The sequence below is a fragment of the Notamacropus eugenii genome, chromosome 2 (genome assembly GCF_028372415.1).
Source record: "Notamacropus eugenii isolate mMacEug1 chromosome 2, mMacEug1.pri_v2, whole genome shotgun sequence".
In the NCBI taxonomy this organism is placed as follows: domain Eukaryota; kingdom Metazoa; phylum Chordata; class Mammalia; order Diprotodontia; family Macropodidae; genus Notamacropus; species Notamacropus eugenii.
In genome coordinates, this window is record NC_092873.1 from 380,407,560 (window position 1) to 380,418,037 (window position 10,478).

General features: G+C 38.3%; 1 protein-coding gene across 3 annotated transcripts in view; it reads left to right on the forward strand.

Moving 5' to 3' along the window:
• The window catches only part of TSACC (TSSK6 activating cochaperone), a 16,019-nt gene extending 5,541 nt beyond the window's left edge, over positions 1 to 10,478 (forward strand). For all 3 annotated transcript variants that reach the window (XM_072647245.1, XM_072647244.1, XM_072647243.1), the window contains exons 3-4: positions 8,744 to 8,863; positions 10,245 to 10,478. In XM_072647245.1, the coding sequence (XP_072503346.1) occupies positions 8,744 to 8,863; positions 10,245 to 10,465 (341 nt within the window). In that variant the 3' untranslated portion in view covers positions 10,466 to 10,478. The remainder of the gene's footprint in view (positions 1 to 8,743; positions 8,864 to 10,244) is intronic.

Consider the following 10,478-nt stretch of genomic DNA (forward strand, 5'->3'; position numbering starts at 1 on the left):
TAGCCAAATTAATAGAAGGGTAGTGTTCTTAGAAGCAGTGTGCACAACTGTTGGAGAACTGGTCATGGAACTACAAAGACAAGAATTCAAATACTACTTCTGACAAATATTGGCTTTGTGACCCTAGGCAAATCACATAATCTCAGTCTGCCTCAATTTCCTCATCTGTAAAATGGGGGTAATAATAGTACCAACCCCCCCTAAAAAGTCATGAGGAACAAATGAGATAATATCTGTAAAGTGCCTAGCACATAGTAGGTTTTATTACTTTTTTTTAAATGGAAAATCCACTTCTTCCTGAACCAATCCATTCTACTTTTGGTCAGCTCTTATTGTTAGAAAGTTTTCCTCTACATTGAACCTAAAACCTAAATCTGTCTCTCTACAGCTTGCTTAATTCTGTCCTGTGGGGTTAAGGAAAAGAATGCTAACCCTCTTCAAAATAATAACCTTTTAGTAGTTGAAGACTCTTATCTCCCCTTACTTACTTTTTTTCAGTCTAGTACCTTTAACAAATTCTCCCCTGGCGTATTTTTTTTTTAAATTTTTTTTAATTTTTTTATTTTTTAATGTTTAACAATCACTGCCATACAATTGTGATTTTATCCCCCCCACCTACCCCCCATTACCCCCTTCCCTCCCCACGACTGCATACAATTCTGTATAGATTCTACATATACTTTCCTATTGAGTATATTTTCACTATAGTCATGCTATGTAGTCAGACTAAGATAAATGAAAGAAATCGTATAACAAATCAGAACATGATACACAAACACATACACATACACAAACATGATCTGCTACATTTTGTGAGTGACTTTCATATTTCTTTCTCTGAGTGTGGGAGGCATTTTGCCTTGAGAACCACCATTGGGATTTTTTTTTTTTTGTAAGAAGTTCTTGTGTTATTACAAAAATCTAAGTCTACCAGAAAAAACTCTCACACACTGTGGTCGTTGCTGTGCATAAAGTTCTCCTGGTTCTGCTCCTTTCACTCAGCATCAGGTCATATAAGTCCTTCCAGGCCTCTCTGAAGTCTTCTTGTTCATCATTTCTTATGGCACAATAGTACTCCATTACATTCATATACCATAATTTATTCAGCCATTCCCCAATTGATGGACATCCCCTTGACTTCCAGTTTTTGGCAACTACATAGAGTGCTGCTATAAATATTTTTGTACATGTGGGACCCTTCCCCATTTTTATGATCTCTTGGGGATACAGTCCTAGTAGCGATATTGCTGGGTCAAAGGGTATGCACATTTTTGTAGCCCTTTGGGCATAGTTCCAAATTGCTCTCCAGAATGGTTGGATGCGCTCGCAGCTCCACCAACAATGAAATAGTGTTCCAACTCTCCCACATCCTCTCCAGCATTTATCATTTTCTTGTTCTGTCATGTTTGCCAATCTTATAGGTGTGATGTGGTACCTCAGAGTTGTTTTGATTTGCATCTCTCTAACCAATAGTGATTTAGAGCATTTTTTCATATGATTATAGATAGCCCCTGGCGTATTTTTTAGTCCTGTGACCCTGATACTTGTTCTTCTCTGTATTTGTTCCAGTTTTTCTCTATCTTTCCTAAGAAGTGTTCCAGATATGATCTAAATGAAGGCAAAGGAGAACTATTACTTCTTGTCCTGTCCAGAGGCCTCTGTTAATGAAGTCTAGAACAGTATTCATTTTTTTGATTACCATGTCACATCACTAAAAGGCATCCAAACTGGATTAATTAGAATAAATAAGCTAAGTCCTTGTGGAACAATCTCTGTCCACCTGGTGATGAAATTCATTTCATTTCTCTCAGCAGATATGTGAGGGACTACAGATATAGAATGTGATATCCCTGTCAGACGTGGTTTCTGTTTTGCTTAAATATTTTTCTTTGTTACAAAAAATTTTTCAGTGGTAGAGTTGGGGGTGTTTATAGTAAGGGAAGATAATAACAGCTAGCTAGCTAGTGTGAAAATAAAAGGCATTAATGATATTATGTCATCAAAATCATTGATGACAGAATATAAATCTATAAAGCCCAGGACAGATGCCTGGGCATTCCACTAGAAACTACCCTACAAAATTATATTGACCCATTTGTTAGTATTTGGGTCCAGTTATTCATTTTGTTTCAAATCTACTTAATTGTATTGCTTTCAAAAAGTGATCTGAGGACCCATGGTGGTCCTTACGACCTTTTCAGGGTGTCCATGAGGTCAAAATTATTTTCATAATAATACTAGTATATTTTAATTTCAAATATGGTAAATATGAATAAATATAACTCACACAAGCAAAAACTCTTTGGGGTCTTCAATAATTTATAAGAGGCTAAAAGGATCCTGAGTCCAAAAAATTTGAAAACTTCTGATCTAGCCTGTATTATAGCTCAGCATTTTGTGCACGAAGGATAGCATGACAGACATAGTATATATTTTGCTGAAATTTAAGTTCACTGTGTCTCTAACAGTTCCCTGACCTACCATTCTAGTCACACTGTTGAGGAAGGAAATTAATCTGGCATGACTTCTTAATTAAGCCAAGACATCCTTTTTCTCATTTCTTCCCTTTCTTAAATGCTCACAAAACTATTCCTTTAAAAATATGTTCTAGAATTTTGCCAGGAAGTAGAAGTCAAGTTCATTGGCCTATAGTTTGCAGATTTCATTCTTACCTCTCTTTTGAAAGTAGGAAAATACCTGCTTCTCTTCAGGTTTGTGGTACCACTCCTATTCCACAGCTTCTATAAAATGTCACTGACAGTGCAGCTGATTATTCCTTGACTTATTTTGGGTACCATCTCATTTAACCATTTTTAATCTGTCTTTTCCGATCCTAAAATCATTGTTCTTGATAGAGAAAATACACAAAATGAAATCGATCAATGATAAGTTATCATACCATCCACTCTCAGCAGTGATGCCCTTCTTTTGATATTTTTCTTTTCCCCTGTACAGCCAAAAGACTGCATTGTATTATGCTGAGCTGTAGTGTTTTTGACACTGTTTTTAGAGTACTGCACTACTCTTTTGTATTTATCCTCAGTTGTTTGCCCTTGTTTCCATCTTCTAGACATGTCTTCGTAAAATCCAAGTTAGTCATTGGAAGCCTTCAGGCAGAGGCTGGATGACCAGTTATTGGGTGTGTTACAATAGGAAATTTCTTTACAGTTTAGGTTGAACTAGATGGCTACTGAGTTTCTTTCCACCTCTAAAATTATGTGATTCTTCATAAACATCAGTCTTTTTAGAGAGTTTCCCTTGTATTTCCTCATTAGAATAATTTCTCCTTGTGCCTTCAGGATTTCTTTCTTGAGAGAGCTCTCTATCTTTCCTGAATCCACTTTCTCTGCCAAATATGGGGATCCCTTATGTAAGTGATCATTAGATCACTTCTTTTTCTAAACTTTCTGAAATTTGTTCCTTCCTAAAATTTAGGAACCCCTAAATTTAGGCAGGTTTCCTTTTCTTTCCTATAGTTTCTATGATGGAATGATCACTGCCCCCATGGCTCCCATTGTTTTTGCTTCTGCAACCAGTGCCATCTTATTGATGAGATTAGCAGTTCCCCCTTGGCCCTGTCTCTGCTTTTCTGGAGGATGAAATTGTCATTATTCTGTCTTGGTCAAATCACTTACAGAGTATTGTATTCACATTTACATACCATATTTTAACAAGAGCATTGATAAATTAGTTACCAGGATGGTAAGGAGATTGGAAACTGTGGCATAGAAGGCTCAGATGAAGTAGTTGAGGATGTTTAATTGAGTTGAAGGTAACTCTTGGGTGAAGAGAGATTATGACAGATAACTTCAGATATCTAAAGAACTTAGTTCTTAGTAGTTGTATGAGTTCATAGGAGTGGTGGGGTACAAGAGAGATTGTGGAGATAGAAATACCAAGATTTGGCAATTGATTGGATATGTGGGGTGAAGGGGACTGAGAAGCTGAGGATAATGCCGAGTTTATGAACCTGGGAGACTAGAAAATGGTGGTGCCTTTGACAGAAATAGGCAGGTTTGAAAGAGGAGAGGGTTTTTGAGTGGAAAGATAATGAGTTCAGTTTTGGACAGTATTGAGTTTGAGGTATCTGGCTTGATAGTACAATCCATGAGTGCTGATGAGGTTACTGAGAGAGAGAGAAAATATAGAGGGAGACGAGAAGAGAGAGCCTAAAACAAAACCTTGGGCTCCCTGTCACTGGAAGTATTCAGGTGAAGGCTGGATGATTGCTTGTTAAAGATGTTGTAGGAGGGATTCCTGTTCATGCATGGGATGGGCTCTGAGGTTCTTATCATTAGATTCTGCAATCCTAATATTTTCCCTCTAGTGATAATTCTATTTCTGCCATTCCTTTCTCTACCAAATTTATTAAACAAGGTGTCTGTACCTGGCAGGTAGTAGATAGAGGGCTGACCTTGAAGTCAGGAAGACTTGATTTCAAGCCCTGCTTTGGATATAAACCAGCTGTATGACCATGAGCAAGTCCCTTAATTAACCCTTGAGTGTCCCAGGAAACTCCCTAAGACTGAGTTTCCGGCAATAGTTGGGAGTTTCCACATTGGGAGTTCTGTATGCTGATGAAATCACAGGTCTATAAAAAAAATCATAAAAATTATTATAATACCATAAGTTATTACCTTTGCTTAAATTCTCCAGCTTTCTACAGTCTGGCTTTGATTGCCATCACTTTACTTGAAACTGTGTTCTTGAAGGTTGCAGAATGTTTTGTTAATTTTTTATTAAATTGTTAAAATTATTGTTGTTTAGTTATTTTCCATCATGTTTGACTCTTTGTAACCCCATTTGGGGTTTTCTTAGCAAAGATACTGGAGTGGTTTGCCATTTCCTTCCCCAGTTCATTTTACAGGTGAGGAAACTGAGACAGGAAGGGCTGTTAAATTTAGTGACTTTGAAAATTCCCCTTCTTGACTTCTCTGTGGTACGACCTTGTTGATTACCTTCTCCTCTACCTTTTTTCCTCATGTTTTTACATTAGTTTGGTTCTCTTGCTTCTTTTGTCACTTCTTTGTCACGTAAAGGTATGTTCAGTTTTATAGCTCTTTTGTTTAAAAATTTTCATTGGCTCTTCACTGCTTTAGGATAAAAGTCTACATTTAGAATAGGTGGCATAGTTTAGTGCCATTTAATAGCTGTGATCTTGGACAGTTAATTGTCTTATACTTTCTGGACCTCAGTTTCTTCATCTGTAAAATGAAGGGATTAGATTAAATTAAATTGAAGAAACCTTCTAGTCTAAATCTATTTTTAGGATTGACCTTATGACCTTATTTTTGTACTAGATTTCAAGACTGGTTGGATTGACTTCCAGCCTTATCTATCTATCTCCTTGCTATTTCATCTAAGGTCCCTTTTCTCACTATTTCTTGAATGCCCTAGGGACAACTGTGTTCCTATGCTTTTACTTGCACCACTTCCCCCAACCAGGAATGTAGGCCTGATTCTTATCTCGTTCACTCTTCAAGTCCAGTCCAACTCTAACCTCTTTCATGAAGCATGACTCATGCTGCTCCAGAAGACTCATGACTGCTCCAGAAGAAGGAGTGATCATTCAGGGCTTAACTCCTGGAGGACTTAATATCTGCAGTGCTCATCTTTGCACTTTATGAATCAAGTAATGATTCTGTCTCTGTTAGCCACATAAGATGGTCTTGGTCCTTTAGAGCAGTGGTGTCAGACTCAGAAACAGGCCACTAAACCTCCTTAGAGCCCACATGTTGATTTAGAAAACCACATATTAATGTTATTTATGTTGTGTTGCATTTTTATTGATTCTGTTAGATATTTCCTAATTAATTCCTCTGGGGCAGCATCAGTTGCATGTTCGATACCTCTCTGCATACCTGATAGTTCTACATAACATGTAGAACCTTGTCTACATATATTTCATATGTGAATATCTTCTCTTCTCCACTAGTCTGTAAGCCTCTTGGGGGCAGAGACTGCATTTTGTTTCCTTTATGGTGCCAAGAACAATCCAGCTTCATCACAGTTGTGATTTCTGACATTCACATAGCACTTTACGGAAGGCCAGGTGCTTTCTGACAGTGTACAGCGAACTTCTCTACGAAGTAGGTCCTAAGATAATATTATCACCATTATACAGATGAGGAAACAGGCTTAGAGAAGTTAAATAATTTACTCAGAGTTCAAATGCAGCTACCTGGAAGCATATACCTGGAAGCATATATATATATATATATATATATATATATATATATATATATATATATATCAGAGGCAGGATTAGAACCTAGGAATTTCTGACTCGACCAGAATTCTCACTACATTATACTGCCTCATTTGGTTTAGATGAGGTGTTTGACATTATGGACATGGCCAAAGTGGGAATTTGTTTTGTTTGAATATTCATTGTGACTTGCCCAAGATCACACAGCTAGTAAGTGTCAAGTGTCTGAGGCTGGGATTTGAACTCAGGTCCTCCTGACTCCAGGGCCAGTACTCTTATTCTTCACTGTGTCACCTAGCTGCCCCAAATTTTCATATTTGTTACAAAGGTTTTTTTAAAGGAGAAGAAAAAAATGCTTGCCAGTTTAAAAACAAAACCAAAAATTAGGTGTTTGATAAATTCTTGTTAAGATGGTGTCCGAGCCAGCCATCTCTTTATTTTCCTCCTTTGGATTTTCCTATCACCCCCCAGGAACATCTTCATTTGGCAAGATCCTTCAGCTTTGGTACTCACAGCTCATCAGTAACCTCAGTCCCTCTGATTGGAGGACAAAGTGAAGAGCTTTTCCCCAAATCTGCATTTAAGAAATTACCTTGGCCAGCCATCTCTTCGTTTCCCACCCAGGTCCGCTCCTTTAAACTCCTTCCTCATGCCCCCACACCAGTCTTCCCCTTCATTTTAGCTTTCTTCTGTGTGTTATCTTCTCCCCTTATATTGTAAGATTCTTGAGACAAGAACTACCTTTTCATATTTGTATATCTAGCACTTGGCAGACTGCCAGGAAAGTAGTAGCACTTAATAATAAATGTTTGTTGACTGACTAAATACAATTTCAGGGCTGATTTCCATTTTGCAGTCTCTGATTTCTTTTGTTTCTGCTTATTGTAAGGACTCTTGAGGGAGGGTATTTGAGGCCGAAGGTTGGTGTCTTCTTTAAGATACCATTACCATCACAAGATTGCTATCTTTTGCTTTTATGTCAGTTTCATTTCCATAAATATCCCCCCTCACTCCTGAAGAGAGACATTTTCTTTACTAAGGAATAAGGGGGTTTAGCTGTGATGTCAACTTTGGAAAAAGTATCCCACTTGTACTGTGTTGAGTTGGCATTGTACAGAAATTAACAGTCATATTGGTCTAGAAATGTTAAATTTAATTTTTTTCCCATTCGTACAGGAGTAACACTTTTAAATATGTAAGGTCTTTTTTACATGGGTTTGATTACAGAAACTAATAAAATATTCTCTAAATAATGACAAAAAGAATAAGGGGGAAGCATTTTAGTAAAACTAATCAACATATCATCTTAATCTGATGGTATTTTCAGTGTTCTGCTCCTTGAGTGCCCCACCTTTGCAGAGAAAAGAGGAAAGTCTATTTTCTTATCACTTTTTCTGTTTCAGACTTAGTAATTCTAATTCTATAGGATTCGGTTTTGTTAGTTTTTTCTGTTCATTCCATTTACAATTGAAGTCACTGTGTATGTATATTGTCTTCCTGGTGCTGCTTATTTCATTTTGCATTAGTTCATATAAATGTTCTTATGCTTCCCTGTATTCTTCATATTCATCATTTCTTAGAGTGCAGTAGTATTCTATTACTGTATGTACTACCCTTTTTTAGCCTCTTCCCAGTTGATGGGTATCTAGTTTATTTCCAGTTTTTTACTTTTATAAAAAGTGTTATCATAAATATTTTGGTATCTATGGGACCTTTCAGCTCTTTGGAATATTTTCCTAGAAGTGGGATCTCTGAATTAAAAGTTATACCAGGGATGGGGAACCTGTGGCCTCAAGGCACCTTTTATTAAGGGGATTTGTTCTGTGAAGTTTAGATTCAGTCAAAGGGCTGAACTTGAGGACCTAGAGGGCCACATGTGGCCTTGAGATCCCAGGTTCCCCACCCCTGGTTATACACTTTCTTAGCATAATTACTTATTATTGTCCAGAATACTTGTATCATTCATTTCCCATCTTTCTGTGAACTCCATCATGTCCCCAGGAACTTCATCATCCTGCAAGATCATATCCACCCTGGAACTCACTCCTCAGTGTCCTGTGCCCCTGGTACCCCCTCCCTCCCTCTGGTTAGAGAGCAGAGGATGGCAAGTGGAGCGTTCTTCCTAGATCTTCCATTTAAGGAGGGTACCCATCTCTTCATTGCCCCCTCAGCTGCACTCTTCTGGACTTCATCATTTGCCCATGCTAGGTGCTCCTACCTCCCCACCCCCTTTCACCTTTTTACTTTTTCTTTCTTTCAGCATCTTGTCCCATTAGATTGTTAACTCTCTGAGTGCAGGGACTGACTTTTGCTTAGTATAGGGCATGGCACATAATTAGGTGCTTAATAAATGTTTGTTGACTGATGATTTTGCCATCTTTGCCAAATTGCTTTGTGTATGGTGGAACCTAAGGGTTGTTTATTTCTCTTATTGTTAGTGATTTGGAGCAGTCTTTCACTGCCACACAGTCTTAATTAATAATGCTCAATTTTAATTGGAAGACACTGATTTAGTTGTCTCTAATTTTATTCCAGTTGAAGAGGAATGCAAACTTTTGCCTCTTTGTCGTGCTAAGCCCTCCCCAAGTTTCATTCATCTTCCTGCAACCAACCCAGCCACTTGTCAAAACTATCAGTCAGCAAAGCTACAAACAGGTAACCTATAGAGAGAATTTCCCAAATGGAACAGATTTGGGAATCAAGGCTTCCTGTTGACATTTTTTCTTTTTTAAAATTTTATTTTAAAATTACTCAGTTTTATTTTGTTTTCAGTTCCCTGTTCTCTCCCTTCCTCTATACCCTCCCTTACCATTGAGAAGACAAGAAATTCAATAACCATTACACATTTGAAATCTTTCAAAACCTATTTCCACATTAACCATGTTCCAGAAGAAAGAGAAAAAAAATATGCTTCAGTCCGCACTCTGGGTTCATCAGGTCTCTGCCTGGAGGTGGATGGCATTGTTCTTTATGAGTCCTCCTCACATTGACTTGGCCACCAATCCTGTGTCCAGTCAAGTCTCAATTTTAAATGGATGGCTTGTGGCTTACCCAGTGCTATTGCTTCTTCTTGTCTTTACTTTTCTTTTCCTCCCTCCCCCCTCCCCACCACTTCCCCAGGTTGGGTAATTTCCCTAATTGTTGCGACCTCCCCAGGGGTAGAAAAAGGGTTAAAATTTAAATCTTGCTGGATATAAGCTGAATTAATAAAAAAAAAAAGAGGATAACTTACATTTCTAGAGAGTACTTTACAATCTTTAATTTCCTTTCAATAACCTTGTCAGATATGTATTGCAGGTATTATCATCCCCATTTTATAGGTGAGAAAACTGAAGCTCTGAGGTATGAAGTGACTTGCCTATAGTCACAGAGCTAATTAAGGGACAGAGCTGGGATTCAAAACCAAGTTTGCTGGCTCCAAGTCTATTGTTCTTTCTAGTACACAAGAATGTCAGTATGTCAGATATTCTAGGGATTCACAGCACTTCACATCAATAGAGGAAATTGAGACTGCTAGTTAAATTTAGGTTGTTCTGGATTTAGAGTAAACATTATTCTATTCAGGTTACAGAATATTTTCTGGGTCCAGGTAATCAGAGCAGACTTGATCTCTGCTTTTGTGGAACTCATGATATAATAGGGAAGACAGCAGAAACACCTAAACAATAAAAAGTAGATATGATTACCAAGGCTAATTAAGACTTGGCTGTGCATGAGGTAGTTGAAAACATTAGAGCAAATGGGTTGATGTTACAGGAGGAAGTACTGAAGTTAGACAACAGGAAAATTGTCAGTGCTAATGGTCACTGCTTTTGAGGCACTGGAGCAGGTGAGCTGCCCCTCCGGTGGAATTCTTGAAGCCCACGAGAAGCCCCACCTTCTCTCCCCAGTCTGTCTGAGACACGGTGAGTGTGGGGAAATTCAAAGTACTGATCTCTGCAAAGCCCCGATAAACACAGGACCATCATTTGTGGGCCAGCCAAAAATTTGTCTCTCTCCCCTTTTGTCCCTCTTCCCCATCCCACTCTTCTTTCAGGAGTCGACATTAAAAAGCCCCAGGATTGCTTAGGTCTGCTTGAGTGTATGCACGCCAATCTCCAACTTCAAACCAAACTTGCCCAACAACAGATGGCCATCCTAGAAGATCTACAGTCCTCCATGACTCTGCTGATTCCTGGGGGGGAGGGTAAGGACTCTATGCTGCCAGCTATACGTCCAAATTTGCTGTTGACTTGCCAACCTCAAATCAGTAAATGAACTCTGGGACCTA